Source organism: Labeo rohita, chromosome 25 (genome assembly GCF_022985175.1).
Source record: "Labeo rohita strain BAU-BD-2019 chromosome 25, IGBB_LRoh.1.0, whole genome shotgun sequence".
NCBI classification, from domain to species: domain Eukaryota; kingdom Metazoa; phylum Chordata; class Actinopteri; order Cypriniformes; family Cyprinidae; genus Labeo; species Labeo rohita.
In genome coordinates this window covers 4,580,869-4,608,802 of record NC_066893.1, presented here as the reverse complement: position 1 = coordinate 4,608,802, position 27,934 = coordinate 4,580,869, and the positions used below count along the sequence as shown (strand labels likewise).

Genomic DNA, 27,934 nt, shown 5'->3' with positions numbered 1-27,934 from the left:
GCGATCATCTCCGGTGGCCGTGTTGGAGCCACGCCGTAGACGTATGCAGTGTGTGGTAAAAGATTTATTCATCATACAGTGTAGATAGCTTCACCTATAACGCGAGTGTTTTTTAAAATGCACTAGACTAGGCTAGGCTAATTAGTGATGATGTTCTTTGCTCGTTTTCTGTAGCTGCTTTTGAATAACTATGGAAATGTAAGCATTTTGTTGTCATGTTAAATTAGGATGTTTTAGCCTTATGCTGAAGCTGGTTTCAGGAAATGAAACTAAGTATGTAAATAATTGAATAAATGAGCATGATAATATCATGTATCGGCGATCTCGCAGGACCCAACACTACTGTAGCATATTATTTACTCACCCTCAATGCATCCTAGGTGTATATGACTTCCTTCTTTCAGACGAATGTAATCGGAGTTATATTAAAAATTGTCCTGGCACTCCCAAGCTTTGGAACGGCATAGACAGGTGTTTCTTCTCATCAGTCCAAAACAAGTCCAATGAAGTGCATCTATCCATAATAAAAAGTGCCTCACACGGCTCCGGTGGGGTCAATAAAGTCCTCCTGTAGCAAATCCATGCATTTTTGTAGGAAAATGTCTATATTTAAAACGTAAGAATCACTTTAATCTAGCTTGCGCTAACAGTTGTACACAGACCTGCTTTTTTAAGGGGCGTGGCAGTACTGAAACACTGTCTAAGCTGTTTGCCAATCACAACACATTTCGTTTTTCGGAAGGCGGGCCTTCATCAAACCCAGAACTATTCGAGACATCTGTGCCAGGCTGGGGAGAAAGGCATTGTAATAATGTAAATTATGTGAAGAAAAATGCGTTTTTCGAACCACCAAGCATGAGAGCGTGTTCTACTACACCCCCAAAACAAAATGAAGACTTTATAAAAGAGCATAATAGGACCCCTTTAAGGAAGTAAACAAGGTTGACTTCTTGGCTCTATTGTAACTGATGGTGGGAGTACGTTCACTTTTCAAAGTAATTCATAGTCGGTTCGCTACAAAAGCTCTTCTCTATCATCTGCCAACCAGCCCCACATCTGGAAGTCTTTAAGACGTGCTTCTCTCTGCCAACTCAAGTCACTCCCACTTTCTCCAAAGCACACTCTTTGCCTCTTTTCTATTTACTTTAGTCCTTCTTTCCTGGAGCCGCTTCTGTGAACGCAAATGCTTTTAACAAGGCACCCACTGTACCAACGTGCCATTTAAAATCCAATGAACACAAAGCACTAAACACATCGTTTTCTCACGCCGATAGTTGCTATTGACATCGTCCGCGTTGCATTCAAATAGTGATCCACGGAGAAAACATCTTAATGCTTTGCTCCTGAACAAGTGCTTTCTCAAACTTGCTGTTGAGAACATCTGTGAACCCGACCCAGAGCGGGATGTGAACTTTGTCCCTTGTCGTTTGCGGCCGACTCAGGACGGTACTGGAATTTCTGGCACAGCTTTCGAACATTGGCTACCCTGAATGGAAACAACTCAGCCCTAAAACACAGTTTCATTTTTGCATAAGTAGTCTGCAGGCCAGTGCACTTGTGTCTTGTGGAGGTTATTTTTATGCTTCGTGGATTTAGGACGGCAGTAACAGGGAAAACACCATCTTGCATGGTCAGTGGCACTGTTTATGCATGCTTCCAGCCAAAACCAAAGGCCCAGCTGTACAAGAAGCTCAGAGTTCTCTGAGCTAGCCGGCTAAAAACAGCACAAGTTTTATGATGGCTTAAAAACATTTCAAGAGCTCCTTAAAACAAGATAACTTCATTATCTAATCAGCAGCGTTAGCTAAAACTTGTGAGCTCATGGAGCCTCATACAGTAAGTGACTGAAATGAAACACTCTACATACTGTAGGCAGCAGTTCTGAGTGTGAAACAAATATAGCACTCTTCAGTGTTGTGGGTAATGCATTAAAAGTTACTTAATCAGATTACTTTAAGTAACTAGTAATGGATTACTTTTTAATTTAGAACACAATATCTGAGTTACTTTTTAAAATAAGGTATTTTGTTTTCCAATTTATTCACACTTCTGTCCAATGTTGAGAGAATTTGGATATGAGGTGCAGAGGACGAGGCACTTTCTTTAGCCTGAGGCTTATTAAAATAACTTTTGCCAAAAATATAACTTTTGGGTGACAAATTGTAATGCTAAAGTAATGTAACGCATTACTTTCCATAAAAGGTAACTGAGTAACACAATTAGTTACTTTTTATGGAGTAACACAATGTTGCAATGTTTATAAAAATAACTTTTCCCAACACTGACTGTCTTCATGTGAAGTGCACTAGAGAGTTCAACTCACAATTGATTTCAGTAGAGTTTGATGTTAGCATGTGGCTAAGATAACAACAGCATAAGCATAAAAATACAATCACACACAAATATATAGCAAACCATTAATCACACTGAAGACCTCACCTCGGCTGCATTCGAAATCACATTCTTTCCTACTATATGGGGGCAGTTGTGGCCTAATGGTTAGGAGTCAGGCTTGTAACCGAAAGGTTGCGGGTGAATAACCAGTGCTCTCTCCACCCTCAATACCACGACTGAGGTGAGTCCCTTGAGCAAGGCACTGAACCCTCAACTGGTTCCTGGGCACCACAGCGATAGCAATATGGCTGCCCCCTGTTCCGGGTGTGTGTTCGCTACTGTGTGTGTGTGCGCGCGGGCACTTGGATGGGTTAAATACAGAGAACAAATTCCGAATATGGGTCACCATACTTGGCCACATGTCACATCCTTTTCTATCCTTGTATAGTAGGCAAAAAACAGTATGCGAAAGAGTAGCATTTCTGAATTCACGGTATTTGTAAAATAGTAGTCGAAAAATCCACTGATGATCTACTACTTTATGCAAAATTTCTTAAGTGGACATTTTACTATCCCATGAGGCCACGGGAGGAGTTGTGAATGGCAGTGAAGTGACAGAACAGGTCACTTGACAATAACAACATGGTGAATATAGTATGTATCTGGATTACATTCATACTATATGTGACCCTGGACCACAAAACCAGTCATAAGGGTCCATTTTTTTAAAATTGAGATTTAAACATCATCTGAAGGCTACATAAATAATGTTTCCATTGATGTATGGTTTGTTAGGATAAGACAATATTTGCCCGAGATACAACTATTAGAAAATCTGGAATCTGAGGGTGCAGAATAATCAAAATATTGAGAAAATCACCTTTAAAGTTGTCCAAATGAAGTTCTTAGCAATGCATATTACTAATCAAAAATTAAGTTTAGATACATTTACGGTAGGAAATGTATAAAATATATTCATGGAGCATGATCTTTACTTAATATCCTTTTTGGGCATAAAAGAAAAATTGATAATTTTGACCCGTACAATGTATTTTTGCCAATTGCTACAAACATACCTGAGCTACATAAGACTGGTTTTGTGGTCCAGGGTCACATATCGTACAATATTTTTTGAAGTCTCAGAAATAATTACTTATTCGAAGAATGTACCTACTCAGAGTATGCAATTTCAAACACTACAGCTATTATGAAATGTTTTTTTGGTTCACTGGGCTTAGCACAGTGCATTCTGGGATTGCCATTATTGTCATTTTGGCCAGTTGTCATTTTGACCCCTACTTCTACTTGTACAGCCTTTCGCTACTTGATCTCATGACGAAAACTTACCTGTGGGAACTTTTTCGCAAGACGTGAAATACGTACCAATAAGTAACACATCACTGCAGATTACAACACCCCTAGTACTGGCTTAGGGTTTAGGGTTAGGTGTGGGGGTGGAGTTAGGTTTAGGCAATCATGTAACAATTTCAGTGAGAGGGGGTAATAATTTAGCAGGGGGTTGAAAATTGCCACAACACTGGACTTTGTGAAAACGTCGCTATGCACATGCGTGTTACTGTTTAGTCTATAGGTTTGTGAGCAGGCACGTAGTGTTTCTGTATAAAGTGACATCACCAACTACTGGCCTGGCATGAATAATACAGCATTTTTAGTCTTTGTGAATGGGGTGTGTTTTGATAATGTTGTCATCTGTACATGAAACATCTCTAAAACGCAAATAAAAACATTTCTGCTGATTGCCATCAATTGCCATTTTGGCAAAATGAAGATTCCTAAGAAGCAGATTCTCATTTTGACCCATGATACTTTCACTTGTATCTTTGATGCCTCAACATACTGTCTAGGTTGGCAGCTCACTAGGTTTTTGGAAGCATTTGAATGTCCTGTTTGCCTAGTTAAATCATATTTGCATAAGTATGAATACAAATATTGATATCTTTGTAACCGTTTGAATAATGACAAACCCATTGTCAACAGCAAACGTTTGAGGAATTGTGGCTTTTACTTCATGCAAATACTGCAGCATTAAAAGTGTTGCAGTTACTAAGTGTTTTTTGTGTTACATTTGGAGGTTGTTTATGGAATCACAAGATTTAGTTGAGAACATAATCCTGTGTAAGTACTAGAGGATTGTTGGAAATCAGGAGAAAAGGCGCGTGAATAGCCAGTGGATTGAAACCGGTCAGCACATGGCTTTATATTTTGGCGCTCACGCCTCCATACAAACGATCTCATAGGTCAATCCTCTGCCTGTCGCCATGACAACACTGACCCCAGACAGGAAATAAGGGGACGTGTGGGAAAATGGCCAAAAATGACACGTGCAGGAGTTTAATATTGGGGTGAGGAGAAAATGCAGTCTTGCATTTTCCAGCAGTGGAACGTTAAGAAGAGTAAAATAGAGTGATTGTGTATGAATAGTTCCAAGTCACTGCAAAGTGTTGGAAAAAATCACTTTTCAGTTTTCACGTGTCACTTGCACCTGTCAGAAGAAAGTGACTAAAATAGCCTTCAGAGCTCTTTTGTTGAACAGCTTTGAATTTATTTCAATGCGTAGCTCATATTTTTGGATTTTGGCAGGATTGCATATGCTAAAATTATAATCACATATTGAGCTAATTAAATAATCAATTCACTCTGGAATAAATAACAGAACTGCAGATTTAACATTTATAATGCTGAATGCACCATATGCCATGTAGATATATTGTGCATATTGTGATTTATCGTTTTGGCTTATATTGACGACATCTGTCATGGTAATTATGAATGAAATAACCTATTTTAATGTTCTTTTCAAACAAGACAGATTCTTGCTTTGACCCCTGTGGTTTGTTTCTCTCTCTCATTGACTGATCGTTTCACATTTGTCATAATCCAATGAAACACTGTCTGTCCCCGTTTTTGTCTTCAAAAGCAGCAGGGATGATTTATTGCTGTCGATAAGCAGCCATTTGTGAACATTCCTGTAATATTTAATTGCTCTGAATGGGAGCTGTTGCAGTAAGTGGAAACAGGCTGTCTTGTAGAGATATGCACAGTAATGGCTTCTGCGTTGGGTTTGAATTTTGCAGCTGCCATTTTTAGTCTGTAGAGTGCTGATTTAGGTCTCAAAATAGTCTCCAGAATCCATTTAAACAAGATTCAGTGAGCTTTTGTGTCATGTTTAGAAATTTTATTACACTCTTGCTGAATATTTTCTTCAGTTTCTAATTTCTGTTGTTTAAAATGACAGTTAAGCAAATAACATTAACAACTGCACTGCAAAATGGATACCTGACCCCCAAAATTATCTGGACATTTAAGTTTCAAAGTGTTAGACAACAAACTAACAATATCTTCATAAGTTTGTCTTACAAACTTGCATGTCATACTTGTATGTTTACATTTCTAAGCAATATAAAATCTTACAGTAGCCAATAAAATCAGTAATTGGAGTAAGACGTCCATTTATGCTACTAAAAGCTCCTAAGTTTGCATTTCAGTAAGATTGTTTTAAAAACAAATGTAGCGAATGAAAGTTTAATGAAGACGGAAGATCAATATACAGGCTATAAAAGCTTTATTGCTGCTGAGAGGTTTTCTTCACATAATGTTTACGGTGCTTTCTTATCTCTTTAGTGCCCTCAAAAGGTTTGCCAGTCTGGTAAACCAAACATCCCTGAGCTTTCCCGCACGAGTTTCCTCAAGTCATGCCCGACTTAGGTATTTACACCACCACAACAACAGAAACTGAGGGAAAAAAAGAGAGACGATTCATTGAACCAATCAGAAATCTTTGCTTCAGGATATTTTTCCAACGAAAAATCTATTTCTTTATTTTCAGAGTCATATTTTTTTTTCTAAAACATGCTTAGGCAGGGGAAATCTAACATATTTCCCGCTATATAAAATAACACAGAAATATCTCTGGCAGTAATCTACTTTAAAAATCTCTCACCCAACTAGGAATTTACCCTGCAGGCATAAGGATGCATGAAACAACTGGTAGAAAGACAATATCTGCCTTCATATTGAGAGTACTCAATGGCAGCAGAAAGCATTGACACACTGTAGTTATTAGAAATTACCCTGCTTTAATAGAACACTAAACATTTCCGTTTAACTCAAAGGGAAGTTTCAGTTGAAGTAAAAGTTGTTTGCACAAGCAGCGTTCCCTTTCTGTGATGTTTGGTGTGATTGCATCTGATTTGCATGAGAGACGTTGAGGCACGCTGTGTCTTCGCTATTGTGGGGAACAAACTGAATGTTCCAGATCTTTCTTTTCTCGGTGGCCTGGGGGAACAGCCCATGACTAAGGACAGATTTAGCTTTATTATTGTTTAGAGACACTGGTCGTCCTGATTTTGGATGAGCAGGGCTGTCAGGTTGGACACAGCTCAAACACTGAGGAAGCTTGCCATAAATTGCATAAATGGCAACTTTTAGAGCTGAGAGTCCAGACAGCTGGACAGTTTTAAAGGACACCATTGTCCTGACCCTTGATGGTTGTCAGTGGACAGTCATATTTCAGCCTTATTTCTCAGACGACGAGTGTGTCTTACATGCATTTCTAGACAGAACAAATGTAAACTTCAAACATCTGGTAAACTTTAGCTGCACTTTAAGCACAAAGAACATCAATCTCAAAATGCACCTGTTTTTGAGGAAAGATTTCATAAAGCAATAAGCCATGAGACTTCATGCCCATGTCCATGTCCATCACCTTTTAATTGCATTCATGCTCTCTCTTGTTTTTTGTTGCACACTGAAAATGCAATAAAAAGCCTAATTGACAGAAATCTGTGCACAAGTCTTTTAATTCACTCTTTGTCTTCTAGTGTGAAGTCCTTTGTTCTTGTATTGAAGTCTTAGTGTCCCTTTGTCACTCTGCTAATTGGTTGGGTACTGACTTATGACTGGACACTTTTGTCCATGGTTATAAAACCAAGCCGTGCTTGTGGACGTGTGCGGCAGAAAGACATCACATCTGTCCCTCTGCATGTAATGGGTGACATCTGCAAGTCTGGCTTGAATGGGGACAAAGCCAACGTTATGACCCTACTTTAATTAACCCGTGCTCATTAAAACAAGCCTGAGCTATTTAGTAAATGATGCAAGTGTAATGACTCTTACTCTTTGGCTCATTGTATGTATTACAGCACTGAGGACATCAGGAGAGCTTGTTGGGACAATTAGTCATGGGGTGGGCAAGTTGTGTTTAAAGGAAGTCCTCCAGACATGCCATGACAACTGAGAAGATGAGAACTTGTTGTGTTTCTATGTCTTAGTACCTCAATATTTGTCTGAACATAAGCTAGCAGTTTTAGAGGTGCAAAATGCACTTTATTATTGAGCTTGTTAATTGGCAAACAAAGTTGTGTTTTACAGGAGAACTTCAGAAGAGCAACCTTAGTGCTTTTGGAAAAGTTTGCCAGTATCTGTTATACTAGCACATCATAAATAACCAGCCAAGCAAGACCACACAAAGGCTCTGTGGTCCCCTGTAGATACATTGTGACACTTATAAGTTCTTATATAACTTGTCAATGAACTCAGGTGGGTTCAGATGTGGTTGATTTGGATGTTGAAAGATAACTGAACCACTGCTTGCCTTGCTGGTTTTCCAAATCATTGCAGTACCCACACAATCTTGTCCACAATCTTGTGTTGCATCAGGTTACTCTTCAGCTCCAGTGTCTTGTAGGCTTCACTTGCATCTGTACGGTCAACAAGATGATATGATGTCCCATTTGCCTTACCTAGGTACAGATTTCCAAGAGATGTACTACCCAACAGTCCATGTGGCATTACGTCACCAAAGCACTGACACTGCCAAAGACAACAGCAAGTTCTGGAGGATATGACCTAAGGTGTACACTTTAACAGTTAGGTTTTCTATCTAGGTCAACTAAGAATTTTTCATCCTGGACTAGTGGAGTGAAGTTCTGCTGCCAAGCCTCAACTTGTGTCCACATTTGCGTCTTGAATTCCCATTAAGCCGATTGCAAGGTTGCAACAGATGTGAGTTAAAGGTCTGCTCTCTCCTGGGGTCTAGATCAAGACCATGCCTCATTAACAGTGGTTACTTTTACTTTCAAGGGTCTCTAATTTGTCTTGAAGCAGTCAGTCAGGTTTTTCAATCAGCCTTAAGTGTTGGTAGGTTCACAATGTGTTTTAGGAGCATCTAGTTTTCACATTTTGGTCGGAAAGACTAGTTGAGGTTGGGTTTTTGTAAACTCCCTGGGTGTATTCCTAGTATTCTAAGATTATCACCCTTCAAAATGAGGACCGGCTTGGCTCGTCTCGCGTATCCTGAAAGCCAGTCCAAGCCCTTCTCTCAATCATCTTTGGAAGCCCTGTTAGACCTCAGCCAGGTTCTTGCCAGGGAGAGTTGATGGAGTAACCGCAAAGGGCTCATAACGTTATACTGAAACTCGTGGGAAAATGAAGAAAATCATTTTCAGAGGTTTCTTGGGAAGGGGAAAAAAAGGAATAGGAAAGCAGTTATTCAACATGGGGACACGAAAAAGATTCATTGCCGCATTTCCTGCTAAGGCTCAGGGATCTTCTTAAATGATCTCTCTTATTTTTATGTCTCTGTTTATCTTGCATGTGCAAATGAGGAAGTGTGAAGTCTCTTACTTTGTGATAACAGCATTCCATACACCCAAAGCTGTAGAAATCACCTGCTTTTATGTGAGGAACCGTTCTGTCTGTGAGAAACTACGCTGTTGGATCACAAGTCTGGCACAGTCGGTCTCCTAAAATAACAGAGAAGAAGTAATTAGCACTTCCTGCCTTCCAAACTCTGCAAGAGGAGCACATGAACCATATGGTCAGAGAATAATGAAATATAGGCCTTGTTTAGATCTGGTACGAATATCCATTTTGGGTGGTCAGTCAAGATGTTACACCTGCTACTAAGATGGATCTCAAAATGCATCTTCAAAATGCAAAAAATTACCTTTGGGAGTACAGCTTGGCACTGGGGCAACCGCCTTAAGGGAACAACTTTGTACCTTATCTAACACAAAAAGATGCATATTAGTACCTCACAGTAGTAATACTTTCCACTAGGTACTGTCCCAGTGAAAAGCTGTTGTACCCCTAAAGATACCATTGCACATTTTTATCTGAGAGTGCATCAACTTACAAACTGCATCAGTTATCGTGAACTTTACTTAAGCCTAAGATTAGATTTCTGGGTTCGTACCATCCCCCAATTCTACAGCATCCTGCTATTAGGACACGCTGGAGCAGACTGATAATTACAGTGTCAAAGAAAGCAATAGACCAACTAGCACACATGGCAAGAAACAAAGCAGGCTAATGTCCCGTGAGACTATGTCACCGTTTAGCACGCAGTCAACCTAAAGCTCAGCTTTTCATCCTATGCATATGTCTGCTGTTTATTCAAGAACAACTGCTTAAACGTAATAGCACAGGGCATCTGGGTTGGCTAGGCTATTAGCACATTGTCAGGCCTAGAGGGAGGGGGAAAATGAAGACAAATTTGGAGCAGGGAGCTAGTTGTTTGCACAGACGCTAGGGGTGGTAATAAAAGATGGATGCTAACCCTCCGGTCCTATTTTAGTGTTATTTAGGTGGCTTGCATAACAGGCTGAGATGTTTGGGAAGTTTGAGTAGGCAATACATTATGTGGTAAAGCAATAGCAACCGTCTAAACCTAGCTAACTAAACCCACGTAGCCTACATAATAACTACATAATATAATGATGTAACATGTAGCTAACCTCACATTTGTTTTCTTTGTTTTTATGCAAAAGGGTGTGTCATATCTCTGGAAAGACTCTAAGTTTGTTTAATACTGTAATAATCTGTCAGACACTATTAAGTCATAATAGCAGGTCTTAAAACGCAAAAAAATGGTTTGACCTTTTCTTTACCCTGTAAGTCAGGAAACGCCTATAACATAACCTTCCATGTTCTGAACGTCTGTAGGAAGCAAACAGGATCTTGGGAATACGTCTTGCCTCAAGGCCTCATTTTGAGTATTTTGTGGCAAAGGCAGATGGGTAGGTTTTAGAAGGAGCGGTCTTCCCAAAATGCCTATTTTTTTGCGTTTTCCATCTGGCTATATGCCTGAATGGGGTTTCTGTGGGTGGTCCCAAAGGCCTCTAGGCCACAGCTTTTCAGCTCTGAGCAAACCTGAAGTAGCCTTAGCTTGAATGCTAAGATAAACTGAGTCGATTCTTTTTAAATTACTGCAAGATTAAGGAAGTGGTCTCAAGCCAATAAACATTGGTGACCTCTAACAAGACCTTCAGTTCTGCTAATTTCCGATGGTCATATTGGAAGGTTGATTAATAAATAAACAGTCTACCTTACATAAAGGACCTCAATTTAGAATTTCATGTCAGTCCACAAGTTTTCAGTCCTTCTCTTCTAACTAAGTGGCCAGTCTGAAGGAAAAGCAATGCAGGTTCCCATGAGACAAGTACGTATTTCCTTCCGTTTTGTTTTCTGAGAGGGGTGTGGTCACATGGTGGTATTTGAATGAGCACGTCTGTCTGTGTTTACTCTAGCATGTTTGTTTGTGATGGTCAGGAATGACGAGAATAGTTGCCGTTTAGGAATGTTACAATAGGATCCACTCCAAGAGGCACCTGTAGTGATGGCAGCTGGGTCTACAAGATGGCAGGACTGTGGAATTCTGAAACAGGTGTATCCGAGAGAAGCATGACAGACATTTATTGGCATTCATGATATGTTTGTATTGTCTAGTGCAAGTCTAGGGCAATAGCAGCATGATCTTCTCAAACAAGGCATGAACAGTGTGGCACCTGAACAATGTTTAGAATAGAAGACAAAAGGCCCACCTATGGAGATAGTAGTTATTGTGTTTAATGTAGTAGGCCAAACCAGAATTAGCATTATAAAACCCATGACAATCAGAATTTGTCTCAGTATGTCAGAGTAGGTGCAAACCAAATATTGTGGCAGGTGGCTCATTCTGGATTCGATCCTTGAAACTTGTGGCTGAAGTAGAGTCTTTCTTATCATTAAGGATTGCTGTTTTGATTGGATTGGTGTCCACTTGCATCATCTTGAGCTTGCTTCCAAGTTCCAAGAGATGTGGAATGGGGTGGGTGGAAGTTTGGGAGAGTGGCCAATGAGCCCCCAGTGATGGGGGCTCAGAGGGAGATCAAGAGTTAGTGGAGGAAGGGGGATGGTAGATGAGTGAGCAGAAACCCCCTAGGAAACCAAGACGGGGGTAGGGTTGAGCCAATGATTGAGAGTCAGATCTGTTGAAGAACAGACTGATCTCATTAGCCCTGCCCAGGCTCTCCTGCACCAGGTTACCTGCCAGTACCAGTTGTCTTTTCACATAATTCATATTGTTCTTTGGAAATTACTCTCCATGTTTATCAGTTGTTCTTCCTCTTCTGCTCCGTTTTGACTTGCTTCGGATGCTTCCTCTCTGAAATCCTCTTCCTGTTTAGCAGGTCTTTCTGGTTCTTTGTGATCCATGGCTTGTTCTTTAGAAAACTTAGTCGTTGAGTCCCTCAAAGTTCCCACCACATGACTCAACTTGTCCCAGTGTGTCTCCTTCAAGAATCCACCCCATTGTCCAGTTTCTCACAGTTCACATGGTTGCAGGCAAGCACCGGATGACTGGTTTGTATGTTTGGATAATCTGCCAAGTTGCGGTCCAGTCTGTCCACGGATGGCAAAAAGTTTTATGCCTTCTGACATTGGTATACAACAGGTCTGAGTCTTGTTTTCACTGGTTGTGCAAGCCACAAACTAAAAGAAAGTTGTGAGGGTGGGGAAGGGTGAAAGTTTAAAACCCCAGAGATGGCAATGAATGATTTGTGGTAAGTTTGCAAACCACACCATTGCCTCTATAGCAGGTCCACTCCCTATTTTTCGTCATTCTCTCTCAAGCTTCTGTCTGCTCACACAAATTGATGTCCATGCAGTAGAACCGCAAAGTTGGGAGTCTCAGCACTTTGCCAGGTTTCTGTTAAGCTCATGGAACTACATTTTAATTTTTGAGAGTTTCGAGTCGGCAGTGCGAAGTTGATGTTGATATCGATATTGACAGTGATCAAGGATGGTCTGTATTTTGTCTAGATGTTTTGTAACCAGACGCCAACTACTGTTCACTGGCGTCAGATGTCAGCTGTAGCTTCAACATGGGTATGTGTAAAAACAAAGAACGTAGGTTTAGCAGCTGTTTCAGAATACAATTACCTGAATTTTTTGAATGATAGCAACATGTTGATTGTAGGTAACTATATAATCTAAATAAAAGTGCTGCAGACGAGAGTTGCTCAGAGCATAGACGTGAGGTAATTGAAGACATATTAGGACTTAATTTACAGGTTCAAATAACAAACCTTCCGAACCAAAGGTTCTCCAATGTGCGTGCTGGAGTTGAAACAATGATATCTTTATGAATGACATGTTTGGGTGGGCTGCCACAAAGAAGCTTTGTTTCCCTGCATGCAACGGGGGCTGCTTTTCGTGCTGATGGCTGCACTGGAGTAAGACAGAATGTTTGACTCATTTAGGTGTGAAGGTCAGAGGTCAGAAGCTTAGGGTGTTGGGATGATTTTTTACATCTGTGAGTTTCTGTCCCCTCAGGCCTGGAGGATCAAGATACACCCTCCTGTCATGGGTGTGAGGGATTCTGGGGGGTTTTCGTCTTTTTTTAATGGAAAACCCCTTTAAAGAGCAATATATCTTGTAAGAAAAGTACAGTCTGTTGATGTTTCTTTTTTACTTTTCTCTCGAGAGATCCAATTACTGATTATTAATTATAAAATAAAGGTTTCAACTACTTTTACTGGAAATTTAATGGACTTAAAGTGGTGTGGAGCTCAAACTGGGGTGAACGTAACTTTTGTAATTACAGGCAGTATATTAAACATAGTGTAATTGGTCTGAATATCACTGACTTAGTGCCAGGAAAGTGAGGTTTGGGTCTTTTCCTGATACAAACCAGGTTTCCACTATAAAATGGTGGACGATCGTTACAGATCTGCCTGTGATGTTTCGACTAAGCACTACCAGTAATTTATATTGCAATGTTTAAGATCTAAGTAATAGGTCTGTCATTGTTAAAAGGGGATTTTGTCAGAACATATGAATCTATATTGCAGCCCACTGATTCTTGTAACAGCATCTTTTTTCTCCCATAGAGAGTTAAAGCATGACCTATGACCATCTGTCGCACTAAACAAACCAAACAGGCTCTTTCAGTTACCTGTAGTTTAAATATTATGCAAACCCAAAATATACAGTACCCAGTATTTTCATAAATGACACTAAAAGGCCCCATAGAATTCATATACTGAAACAGTCATCTCATTGACCAGCATATGTGTTATTCATAGATGTTCTTGTTTAATGAAGTGGTAGGCCTTGAAACCTGACATCTGAGGGAAGACGTATAGAGTGAGTAAGCGTGAGGCAGAGAGGGGAAAATAAAATCAACATTTAAAACTGTGCTAGATTTCCATTCATCTACTCTATAGTTCCAAGCCCATCAGATTTGCCATTGCTCCATCGCTCAGAGGCTGAACAGCAGGCCGATTGTGTTGGGTCTCTCTTAATAGGGAAGTTGTTCCAGAGGCGGCTACGGCAAGTGCTGCTTTACATCTGAGGCAAGCGTCACTGTTGCTATTGCTCTTACTTAGTGGTTTGAACAAACCATTGACCCTTACAATTATACTTTGGATAATATTGAAGTTGTATCTACAAACCAGAATATCACAGAAACTTGAAGGCTTTAGCCAAATAACAACGCCCTGTTGCTGAATGTTTTTCACAGACAAGCACGAGAAGAAATCTCAGAATAAAAACTGGATTTGAGTAATATGTCGAATACAATCTATTACCTGTAACATGAGAACAATGAAGTAATTTGTGGTAATTCCTTGCAAGCATGAAAAGAAACCACTGGCTCCACAGTTGGCTTGAATTCATAAAGCAAGATCTACTTGAGGATTGAAGCCATGTCGTAACAAAGTTTAATATTTGTTCTACTTATGACGGTAGATCTTTCAAAGCAAAGTTCTTTAATCTCAACAAAGCCTCCTGGGAACGGCTGGATATTGTGTGCTCAAATGTTTTGAACATCCATGTAGCATTTTTTTCCCTTAGGTTTCTTTTTGTCATTTACTTATTTTTAAAGAAGCACATCTGCTTGACTGACTGGAAAAGTGGCAGAACGTGTGACACGGCTGTTGAAAAGATCCAAACGTGTCTAAAAGCTCTCCTGAGGTCTGATGGGACGCAGGGCAGTCAGTCTTCCTCACTGTGATTAATTAGCCTGGCAAGCGTGTGTGAAGTGATCAGTGCCTGCCGATCCGGACTCTAATGATGTAACCCAGAGCGCTAAAATGCAGATAAGACTCAACCTGACATGATAAATGCTTAGTTATTTTTGCCCGATGTATAAATGACCACAACAGTCACACAGCTGGCCACCCTCAAAGCTTGAATAACTGTAGCTAGACTTTAAACACAGCATAGAATCAAACATCAGATCAGATACCAATATTGCATTTTAATGTATATTATTGCAATTGTTCTATACACCAACTTTATAGCAAAATGTACATTGTTGCTTTGTTATCCAGTTTCTGTGTTTTTGTATCTGTTAGCAATTAGCTAGTCTCTATTAGCCATATTTTCTGCTATTACTCTGGTACACATATCAGGTCAGATGTGTCAAATATGATTTAAATTAGCACAATATTAAATTGTCATACAGAGCATTGCCTCCATAGTTCATATAAATTAATATTGTCTTCATTTGTACAGTTTCCAAATCCTTTGTAACCAGATAGCACACGTACATCTGCAAGATGTCTGTTAAAGATCAGTTGATCTGGAAGCATCTGCTGTGTACAAACATCTTACAGACGTTTTACATACATTTTAAACCATAAACATCTTAAAGACATCTAATAGACGTCTATTTGACATCTGATAGAAGAGGTCCTATAGACATATTGCAGATGAGCAAACTCTCTAAAAAATATGTCTTGCAGATGTCAAATAAATGTCTCCGAGATGTATGTGTGCTATCAGGGTATATAGTCAATGTATTTTGTTTGAAATTTCACTCATATTTAGTATTTAGCAAGGGCTGTTAAGTATCTAGCTTCTTTGTTTTGGTTTCTGTTAAACAACTGTTTAGCTATATCATCTGTTTGCATATATTAGAACATATATTATGCTAGGTTATAAAAACATTGTGGAAACATTGTTTTGAAATATTTCTAAGACATTGAAATGTCCAGCTTTCTTGTTGTGATTAGGACATTATTTAAATGTTACAAAAACATTTCTGATAATGTTCTAATAACTTTATTTTCACTAAAATATAGCATTATTTGAATGTTTATTTTTAATATTCTAAGAACATTCAAATGTTCAGTTTTATGTTGTGAGTGTAACATTATTTAAATGTTACAAAAACATTTCTACAACATTCTACTAACTTTTTCACCCAAAATATAACGTTATCTGAATGTTTATTTTTAATATTCTAAGAACATTCAAATGTCTAGTTTTCTTGTTGTGATTAAAACATTATTTCAAAGTTACAAAAAGTTTCTGACAACGTTCTACTAGTTTTATTTTTAGCCATAATATAAAGTTATCTAAATTTTATTTTTAAATTTTTCAAAAACCTTTCTAAAAATGTTCAAAATGTTTAATATTCTAGGAATGTTAAAATGTCCAGTTTTCTTGTGATTAGAACGTTATTTAAATGTTACAAAAATATTTCTGACAATGTTCTACTAACTTTTTCACCCAAAATATAACATTTGAATGTTTATTTTTTAAAATATTCTAAGAACATTCAAATAAGTTTTCTTGTTGTGATTAGAACATTGTTTAAATGTTCCAATAACTTTATTTTTACTAAAATATAACATTCATATGAATGATTATTTCTAATATTCTAAGAACATTTCAAATGGTCAATTTTCTTGTGATTAGAATGTTATTTAAATGTTACAAAAATGATTCTGACAGCATTCTACTAACTTATTTTCACCCAAAATATAACGTTATTTGAATGTTTATTTTTAATGTTCTACGAACATTAAAATGTCTAGTTTTTATGTTGTAATTAGCACGTTATTTAAATGTTACAAAAACATTTCTGACAGTGTTCCACTAACTTGTTTTCACCCAAAATCTAACATTATTTGAATGTTTTTTTTTTTTTTTTTTTTTAATTCTAAGAACATTAAAAAGTCTAGTTTTCTTGTTGTGATTAGAACGTTATGTAAATGTTACAAAAACATTTCTGACAGCATTCTAGGAACTTTATTTTCACCCAAAATATAACGTTATTTGAATGTCTATTTTAAATATTCCAAGAACATTCAAATGTCTAGTTTTCTTGTTGTGATTAGAACATTGTGTTAAAGGTTTCAAAAATGTTTCTTAGAACGTTTATCAAGTTCAAATCACATCATAAGGATAATGTTGATCTCAGACTATTATGAGAACATATTATAAAGCCATAAATTATAAGCCTGTTCCATAAACATTAATTTATTGCTTATATATACAATCGTTCCCTGTTAGCTGGGTATTCATATATTTAATGTTTGACTTGGTGCATCACCAAGTCAAATTTAGTATTTAGTATGAGACGTAATAATGGCGAAAGTTGACATTTACTGCACATTTGTTTTATTTAGATTAACTTTAACTACCATCTACATCATTAGCTTATCTGTCAGCTACTGTTAGTGACAGATCTCAGGTCAGGTTAACATATTAATACCATTACTAATTGAATGAAAGACCCCTGACCTCCTAAACAGCTGTTTTTAGGTGTGGTTAACATTATCCATGTGCCAAACGTTACGGTCAACATCTGGACTTCTGGAAATTCCATTGTTTTTGTATGTGTGGGCAGCAAAAGCTGGCTGAATGCATTGCAACATTTAGTAGCTTTTTTACACATTGGGTTTTGATCTTGAATTATCATCATCTCAAAAGCAGGAAATGACTAAAGTGCTGACCAAGACCTTTATGAATGAAAAGCTTGTTTTTGAAGCAGGTGGCCTCTGTTGAATGTGAAAGGCAACTTAGACATCAGAGAACGAGGCCTCTGGGCCCATAAAGAAGAGGGACCTCGGCATTTAACACACTCGGATACACACTCAGGAACAACTGACTCGTGGTAGACCAAACACATCTTTATTTCCAGACCAATTATCCATCAGGAATGCAGTCTATACGGACACCGCTGCTATTACTGGGCTTCTTCAAGAACAAGACTTGAAGAAGAATTTCAGTATAAACACACTCAAACCAAAACCCGGTTGTTGGTCTTTTATAGCTTGTTAGGTCTAGTTCCCGGCGTGAGGAAACTCTCCGAAATTGATTTTCACCTCAGTTCTACTGAAATAGCATCTATTTTTCTTTATTTCTGTATCTGGTCACACTTTTCTCCCTGAAGTGATGATCTGAGGTGAACGAGGAGAGGAGATTCTTTATGTGTGAGTGTGTCGGGATGGGCTGTGGGAAAGGCAGGCGGCTGTTCAGACGGGGTGTGGACTCATGGGAGATTTCTCGCTTGTACTGCCAGTTTCTAAACTTACAGAAGCTCGACTAGCCGTGCTCTCATGGTGCAAGAGTGAAAATTATGTGTGAAGTCCTAAGAATACTTGGAAATGGAGTAGAATGGATGCTTATCTAATGTTAGCCATTCATAGCATGAAATGCTGAATAAACATTAGTGTGCCACCGGATCTGTACGGTCCGTTTTGCTATTTTAAGCTAAATTTGGAGAACTCACGCATAAAAGAATGAATCCATAGAGCTTGTTGGCCACACAAAATGAATGTTTTACGGTTTATTTGACTTTATTCACGACACCTTGGTTTACTTCAAAAAAAAAAACAAAAAAACAGTGGAGTCACATTGGACCAAATTCAAAAATTCGCTATTTTAACTTTAAGAAAAAAACCCTCACTATTCTAACATTAAAAATGTAACTATTTAAAAAATTCTAAATTTCAAATAATATTTAAAAAACAGAAAACTGTTCTAAAATGTACAATGTAACTTTCACAAACAACATTCTAAAATTTAAATTTCAAACTATTTCAAATTTAAAACTTTCAACTGAAAGCAGTTTTTACAGTATTCATTTGTGTCTGTCTGGTTGGACACCTGGACCTTCTGATGAAATCTATCCATGAAAATACTTCTCAGGCTTGTCAAATAACACCCTCGATGACCCTTGGGAGTAAACGGTAACCGGACTGCAATGCCGAGCGTGTGTTGAGTGCAGTTGCAGGCATGTGTGCTCACTGTAAAGCCGATTCCATTGTAAGGAACAGCCAGCATCAGCAAATACTCCAGGCTTTGTCCTGCCCTATATACAGAGAAGCAGACTCTCACACACACAGACGCTTTACCCGCTGCAGCTGGACAAATTTGTTGTGGGTTGGATTTTCATGCAGGGGTTTAGAATCTCATTTGATGGAGCCAAAAGCCTCTCATAAACAGCGGTTTCTCGTGCTGCATCCAGCCACATCCTAAGTTTGGTGTGTGTTTGTGGATAGATATGCGCATGCATCTCTGCACTTGTTTGCAACTTATCTGAATTAGTGCCGAGTTATATTATCCACGCTATTGGATCCATAATGTAACAGTGAGCATGAAGAAATTGGAAGTGTAAAACAATATTGAAATGGGACGTGTGCACTACATGCACTTTAGTCCCACACTTAATTGGACAATCATGGAGAACTAACCAAGCTGTATATTTTTATACCTACCCATATGGTTCATATTTAGAGTCATGTACTACAGGAGAGGAAATCAGGCCATGCATCAACGACTGACACAAAAAAGAAGAAATTGTTGAATAAAGTCATTATTTTTGTCTTCTTTGCACACAAAAAGTATTCCCGTAGCTTCGTAACATTATAGTTGAACCAGTGATTTCACATGGACTATTTTACTACCTTTCTGGGCCTTGAATGTTTCAGTTGCATTGCTGTCTACGGAGGGTGAGAAAGCTCTCAGATTTTGTAAAAAATATATTAATATGTGTTACAAAGATGAACGAAGGTCTTATAGGTTTGGAACAACATGAGGATGAGTAATTAATGACAGAATTTTAGTTTTTAAATGAACTATTCCTTTAACAACCACACAGAACACTTTTGCAGACACTGCTGTAACACCTTAGAATTCACCTCACATGCCAAAGCAACTATGTACCATTCCAACACCCAAGTAATCAGCCAATCTGATCTCATAGCGAAAATGTACCTGTGGGAACTTTTTTTCCAAAGACGCAAAATACGTACTGCCATGTATGTTTTGTGATATGGGCCATTCCACTGAATGGGTGCTATTTGCTTCCAGAACGTACAAAAAAAAAGTAAATGTGTATTTTATCTGAACTATTATAAATTTATTTCGAAATAAATGCAGTTGGAATATGGAGGTACACAGAAATGCAAAATAAGAATGATTTCTGAAGGATTTTAAACATATTTCTCTATTTTCAGTGTTTTAAGTAGTTTTTAATATTTTTTTAAAATGAAGTATTTTAAATTTGCAGTTAGATTAATGTGCAGGGCACTTTGCTTAATAATAAAATGTATTTTATAGTTCACTTGTATGCATATTTTTACATGTTATGTCCTGGGGACAGAAATGACACCAGTGGAATGGCATTTCTATGTGAAATGAAGTGGCGCCAAAAGATTGTTCGTTTTTTTTTTCCCTGGAACAGAAAAAAGTGCCGCTGGTTTGCGTGTCACCGCAGTTTTGGCTTGAAATGTCTATTGTTTGGCGCTAACTCTAATGCTCCATGACGTTTTAAAATAACATACCATCTGCACTACATACCTTAACCTCCCCGATAGTATCAACAAAAGGGAATGTGATGGAAAAACGCGATCTCAAGCATGCCGTTTTAGCTTGTTTTTTGATCTTTCAGCTCTTTCATCGTGAGGCATGTTTTTCACAGGATTTATACCCAAGGATTCCGCATCCTAAGTCCAGTTCCGTGCCGGCTGAGAAACTGAGCAAGCTTATTATGTCTAGAAAGTGAAACATATGGAGAAGTAATCATAACTGTATATGAAAACGAGTACAAGTGCTTGCTGTTTCACTGCTTCTAGTGTTCATTTCTGTTGGAAACTGCAGTCCAATTGGTACATATTTCACATCTTGTGAAAAAGTTCCCACAGGTATGTTTTCGTCATGAGATCAGGTAGCCCAAAACATCTTAAAAACACACAAAAGGTCTTGGCATTCACTCAAACACTATTAAAAAGTAGCAATGTCCTAGAACACCTTTTGCAACCACCCATTATAACACAGAAACCACCTAGTCACACCCTGGAACCATCCAGAAGCCCCTAGTGTGTAAAAAGGTAAATCTTTTCTATGTGTATTTGATATTATGTTGTTGGTAGTCAGCCACCCTGAAGCTGTGAATGTGCTGTAATAAACGTAAATCACAGACACCGTTAAGAGGGTGTTTACTGTAAACAAACGTTTAGCTTTTGTCTCCTGGAATTTATGATGCCAGTGTTCACGAGTGTCTGAGGAGTCATTCCCATCGGTATTTTAAACAGACTGTATTTATGAACGTTGGAGCCACCCTCATCTGTAAATGTCTCGAATCTTCGCCCTGTACATGATAGAAGCAGAAAGCATGGGCTTATCTAGCAACTGGATTTGTGGATCTAAATATTGTGTTAGGAGACTTTCAGTCGCTTATAGTACAAGTTAAACTCAATCGACTGCACTTGTGGTGTATTGATTACCAAAAAAACCCCAAAAAACAAAAAATACAATTACAGTAGAAGTAAATGGAGCCAATTTTTGTAGGCTTTAATTGCAGCGATGTAAAGCTTATAATTATATCAAACATGTTAAAATGTGTGTTATTTAAGCTGTGAGCCTGTTTGAATCTTTTTGGAGTTGTTTTGAGAGTTTTCAGCATTGTTAAGGCAACAAAACTTTACAACCAGATAGAAATTTACACAGAAATCTGAATTTGCATGTTGCTTATGCCTTGTGGCTATGGTATTAAAACTAGCTATGTTTCTTTATACTATTTTCAATTAAAATAAATAGAGGCTTGGAAACAAAGTAGATGTTTGGAAACATGTCATGTCTTAACAACTTGATTAAAATCAGTATTATGGAAAGTTACTTTTAAAAGTAATGCAAGTAATAAAAGTAATGCATTACAATACTCCGTAGAAAAAAGTAACTAATTGCGTTACTTATGCACAAAATTTGAATATCAAATAAAACATTTGCGAATACAGCACTTTTTCCATCCCATGTGAAACTGGCACAAAGTATCTTTTTTTCGTATATAATACTGAAGAGACAAGTTGAAATTTATAAAAAGTTACTTTTAAAAGTAATGCATTACAATACTGCGGTACTCTATAAAAAAGTAACTAATTGCATTACTTGTGAATTTTACTTATGCATTCAATTAGAATATCACATAAAAACATTCGCAAATAAAGCACTGTTTACATCCCATGTGTTCGAGAGAATTAAATCGGCACTTCCTGTGATACTGGCACAAAGTATCTTTTTTTTTTTTGTACATAATACTGAAGAGACAAGTTAAAATTTTAAAAAAGTTACTTTTAAAAGTAATGCATTACAATACTGTGGTACTCCATAAAAAAGTAAATAATTTTGTTACTTGCTATTTTTACTTATGCAAAAAAAAATTGAATGTTATATAAAACATTTGCGAATAAAGCACTGTTTACATCCCATGTGCTTGAGATAATTAAATCAGCACTTCCTTGGAAACTGGTGCAAAGTATCAACTTTTTTTGTACAGAATACCAGAGAGACAAGTGGAAATTTTTTAAAAAGTTACTTTTAAAAGTAATGGATTACTATACTGCGATACTCCATAAAAAAGTAACTAATTGCATTACTTGCGAATTTTACTTATGCACAAAATTAGAATATCACATAAAACATTTGCGAATACTGTTTACATCCCATGTGTTTGAGAGAATTAAATCATCACTTTCTGGGAAACTGTCGCAAAGTATACTTTTTTTTTTGTACATAATACTGAAGAGACAAGTTAAAATTTAAAAAAAGTTACTTTTAAAAGTAATGCATTACAATGCTGCGGTACTCCATAAAAAAGTAACTAATTGCATTACTTGCGAATTTTGCTTATGCACAAAATTTGAATATCATATGAAACATTTGCAAATAAAGCGCTGTTTACATCCCATGTGTTCGAGAGAATTAAATCATCACTTCCTGTGAAACTGGTGCAAAGTATACATTTTTTTTTCCTGTACATAATACTGGAGAGACAAGTGAAAATTAAAAAAAAGTTACTTTTAAAAGTAATGCATTACAGTACTGCACTACTCCATAAAAAAATAACTAATAGCGTTACTTGCAAATTTTACTTCTGCACAAAATGTGAATATCAAATAAAGCATTTGTGAATAAAGCACTGTTTGCATCCTGTGTGTTCGAGAGAAATAAATCAGCACTTTCTTGGAAACTGGCATGAAGTATCTTTTTTAATGCTGCTGGAGAGACAAGTGGAAATTAAAAAAAAAAAGTTACTTTTAAAAGTAATGCATTACAATACTGCGATACAAAAAAGTAACTAATTGCGTTACTTGTAAATTTTGTATTATTTAAGCTGTAAACCTGTTTAAATCATTTTGCAGTTGTTTTAGGGTTTTCAGCATTGTGAAGGCAACAAAACTTTACAATCGGATAGAACGTTACATAGAAATCTGAATTTGCATGTTGCTTACGTCTTGTGGCTATGGTATTGAAACTAGCTACGTTTTCATCCATACCTGCAAATTATGCTGTGAAAAGATCTGTTCACATGTGTTCGAGGGAATTTAACCATCACTTCCCAGGAAACTGGCACAAAATATCTTCTTTTTGGACATAATATCAGAGAGACAAGTGGAAATTAAATTTTTTTGTGTGTAGCCACAAATCCTAAAGATTGAGCTTAACTTGTTCTAATCCCAGAATGTTCCTTTAAAGTTCACAGATGGGATAGAGATCTGTCTTTCCTGTGAAGATCCTTCCATAAATCAGAAATAGGAGTAACAATATTGCTTTGTTTTTGCTGCTCTGGTAGGGTTCCTTGCTTGTTTCCTTTTCCTTGGCAGGACTCTTACCCCTGAAGGCCAAAGCAAAGCTTTGTCCAAGACTACAAAGAACCAGTGAGAAACTGCACAAGTTTCCCCTTCCTTGATCGTTCTGTTTTTCCTGATCCTTCCATATGGACAGGAAGTCACTACTGGAGACGAATCAACTAAATCCACCAATGATGGCTCAGCAAAACACAAATTTAGAGAAGGAAAGTGTAATGTGAGGCCGTGACCCTCTCATAAACAAAACTCTGACTCACTCGGTCCAAAACATCTCAACTGCAGAGAGAAACTGAGTAGATCATTTCATGTTACGTAACTGCAATACTTGTTCATCTGCCATAAATCATTGCTTTAATTAAGTCATCCTGATCTTGTGCACTCATTTAATTAGGCTTCGCTTTGAGAACTGACTCATTCCAGTCGGATTATACTGGGAAAGGCCTTTGAACTCATCAACACTGAACCACCAGGTTGTTCTAGAAATGTGCATGGCGGACGTGAGAGAGTGTTTACAGAGGAAATGACTGTCCTAACCTTGTGCAACCTTTGTTATCAAAGACAACACCTTGCTAGTTCTAGTCACCACTGGTTGTCATTGTCGTGATTTCTGTTCAAACGTAATCCGGTGGTGAGTGACGTTTATTAGTAATGTTGTTTGGATTTAGTCACAAGTGTTTCACAATCACTATTGAGCTTGTTAATTCTCACGTGTTTGTGCGATCCTACGTGTAAGCATGTAAACTTTAGATTTTGTTTGTTTGGGATTCTTTTAAAGGTTACGGTGGGCTTTTGGACCATAATAGCGCTTTTGTTTTTCTGATTTCTCCAGTGACTGCAGTTTCAAAAGCGGTAAATATTACAAACGAACAGCTGGTTTTGTGTATGTGTAAAGATTCTGTTGAATCTGAACCTGGAAACAACCAGCAAACTGATACTCCATGGACAACGTCTGTGTTTAAATTTAATTAGATTTAATTATAAGTCAACAGAAGGCTTTGCGTTTCTTGCATTGACTGTCAAAGAGATTGTCGAAGACTATAAGACTTGTTTTGGAGTCAAGGTGTGACCACAATATCAAAATTTCACAAAATTACCAAAAAGAAGTATGAGGCAATGTGTGATGGGAGTAAACCATGCTCGTAAATGGCTATTCTCAATTAAAATGAGTAGAGGCTTGGGAACAGAGTAGATGTTTGGAAACACATCATGTCTTAACAAGTTGATTAAAATCAGTATTGAGAAAACATACTTTTAAAATGAATGGATTACAACACTGCGGTACTCCATAAAAAAGCAACTAATTGCGTTACTTGCAAATTTTACTTATGCACAAAATTTGAATATCAAATAAAACATTTGCAAATAAAACGCTGTTTACATCGCCTGTGTTCGAGAGAATTAAACTGTCACTTCCTAGGTCACTTCCTATATATATATATATATATATATATATATATATATATAATATTTTGTACATAATACCAGAGAGACAAGTGGAAATTTTTTAAAAAGTTACTTTTAAAAGTAATGGATTACTATACTGTGGTACTCCATAAAAAAGTAACTAATTGCATTACTTGCAAATTTTACTAGCGCACAAAATTTGAATGTCAAATAAAACATTTGCAGATAAAGCACTGTTTACATCCCATGTGTTTGAGAGAATTAAATCGGCACTTCTTGGGAAACTGGCGCAATATATATATATATATATATATATACATATTGTACATAATACCAGAGAGACAAGTGGAAATTTTTAAAAAGTTACTTTTAAAAGTAATGCATTACAATAACGCAGTACTCCATAAAAAAGAAACTAATTGCAAGTAACAAATTTTACTTATGCACAAAATTAGAATATCTCACAAAACATTTGAGAAAAAAGTTACTTTTTAAAGTAATGCATTACAGTACTTCATTACTCTATAAAGCAGTAACTAACTGTCTTACTTAGTTAATCTTTATGGAAAGTAATGTGTTACATTATTTTTGCATTACTTCTGTCACCTGGGCTGGGCTTGCTATTTGTTTTTTAATAACAAAAAAACAAAAAGTTATATTTTTGGCAACCAAAAGTGAAATTATTATGCCTGAGGCTAAAGGAAGTGCCTCTGCACTTACTCCAATTTCAGTTAACACAGGAACAGGAAAGGTGTCAGTGACTAACTCAGATATTTTGTTGTAAATTTAAAAGTAATGCGATACTTTACTTGAAAAAAAGTAATCTGATTACGTAACTCACATTACTTGTAACTGTTACCCCCAACACTAAAATAAATGGAGATTGTCCACAAAATTATAAATGTGACCGCAACGCTAAAAGTGTAATTTGCATTTTGTCTTGACTAGTTTCCTGTCTTTGTATTTCAGGTGTTCTGTCACTTCCGGCTCATTTCAGTCCATACACTGAGGGACGCCAGACAGGGCTGGAGAGCAGAGAGGATGCGTACGCTGAACTGGAGTTGCGGACGCTCGAACAGGCCTTGCTGGCTACATGTGTGGGCAGCATCTCCGAACTGAGTGAGTGTCGGACTTGCTTCCTGTCTGTCTCCTATGTCTGATACTCTTTGTTTTATCTATTTCTCTCTCTCTTGTCCATTATGTCCATTATGAAACATACTGAATCATTTACAACTCAGAAAGGTCACATTTAAGCTACAGCTTATGAGACGGTTGGACACGCAGGAATCTTCCAGTATGACGCTTATCGTAAATGTCACATCCTGAATATTAAATGCAATTTTAAATTGCTTTTTATATTTGGAACTTTGCTTTTTGCATTTTGTTTAAAAGTTTTGGATTTAGTGTTAGTTGTGAAAATAATAGTGCATAAAATAATACAGCAAAATGAAAAATTGCAAATGGAACAGTAGGAATAACAATAATAATATGCATAAAATACATTTAACATTTATATGCGTATTTTCTTGCATATATATTTTTTCAAGTATACAGATATATATTTTATTTTATTTATTTTTATATTTTATTTATATTTATATATTATTTAATATACTCCGATACACAATCATATACATATGCCAAACTACAAACCCAAGTTATTTTAGTTATATCACTACTTGTCACAGTGCTTGCGTTGACACTCAACAGTGTCAAGATTGCAGCAAGTTTCATACAGAGACACAATTGCTTGGTGTTATCCCTGCAAACACAACATGGAAACGGAGATAATCCGGACTCTGTTTATCTTTCCGGACTGATTAGTCTATTATTTTATGCTCTGAATAAACACCACTATGTCGTTCCCAAAGTGGAGGCATGTTTGCTTTTTAAACAGAATGTTTATTGACGGAAATCAAGAAAAAAGACACTAAAAGAGTCTGGGAGTCAAGCTGAAAGTCTTTTGGTGCCTCAAGTGCCCCGTGTCTGTTATTCTAGATAATTCCTGCAGGATGTTGTGGTGTTATTAGACACACTTCTATCAGGACTGAAGGAAGATGGGCCGCTGTAACAGTGTCTCCTCTGACTTCATGATGCCTGACTCATCTGCACTCAAATGAAGCATGTCTGTCTCAACACAGTTCCCTTGATAAATGCAACATCTGGTGTGGGGTTTATTGTCTGGACTGAATTTTTATACAAGTGGAAAGCTAAACAAATGCAATTTGGCTGAATTTTAAAGTGTAAATGTGAAGATTACAGTGCCTTATTCAGCAAGAGTCTGACTGTCGGTTCATTGTACAGTGTTTTGGTTCTCCTCACACGAGTTTACATTTGAAAATGGGATATTTCCCTTCCAGTGAAGGAGTTCCTTTGTTGGCGTGGGTTGCCGCTCTCTGAGCTGTTTTACCTGTGTTTACCCATCATGCCACAGGCCCGGCGGTGGCATGGTTGGCGGCTTACCGTTGGAAGGCACGAATTTCCTACTGCCAAAGCCTGAACACTTTGCTGCTTGTCTCCCACAGCACAAGGGCACGTTCATGCAGGCCAAGCGTTCAGTAGGACATTAGCAATCGCACACAAACTCAATGAATTCAGTGAGAGCTCTCTTTGTGCACTGCCTGTGATGTTGGCACCTCCCCATGAGCTCTCATGTAGGTTTGATCCAGCTGTACTGAGGAGATGAAGCGGACAGTGGGGGATCTGTATGTTCTTAGCTGCCCTGGAATGCTGGATACAAATGGGGCAACTACACAACCAAAAACAGACAGTTTGGTCCCACAAAACAAGTCTAGGATGTGAATAATTAACTGTTTAGAGGGATGGCTGTAAGGGAAAAGCTTTAAGGACCTGATATTCTTGAAGTGAACAGAATCAGACCAAAACAAAGTGCATTTTGAGATTGTTTCAGAAGTTCGAAGCAGCTTGCCAAATTGAGCTTTACTCAAAAGTTTGCTCAAGCTTGTCTATGGTGATTATGTTAAAGGTAAGCCAAATCAAAGTGGAACTAAAGATGAACTGGTGTGACATCA

General features: G+C 37.5%; 1 protein-coding gene across 1 annotated transcript in view; it reads left to right on the top strand.

The window, feature by feature from the left end:
- The window catches only part of abtb2b (ankyrin repeat and BTB (POZ) domain containing 2b), a 60,056-nt gene that overhangs the window by 7,727 nt on the left and 24,395 nt on the right, over positions 1 to 27,934 (top strand). Inside the window, exon 2 of the mRNA XM_051100120.1 lies at positions 25,872 to 26,021. Within this exon, the coding sequence (XP_050956077.1) occupies positions 25,872 to 26,021 (150 nt within the window). The remainder of the gene's footprint in view (positions 1 to 25,871; positions 26,022 to 27,934) is intronic.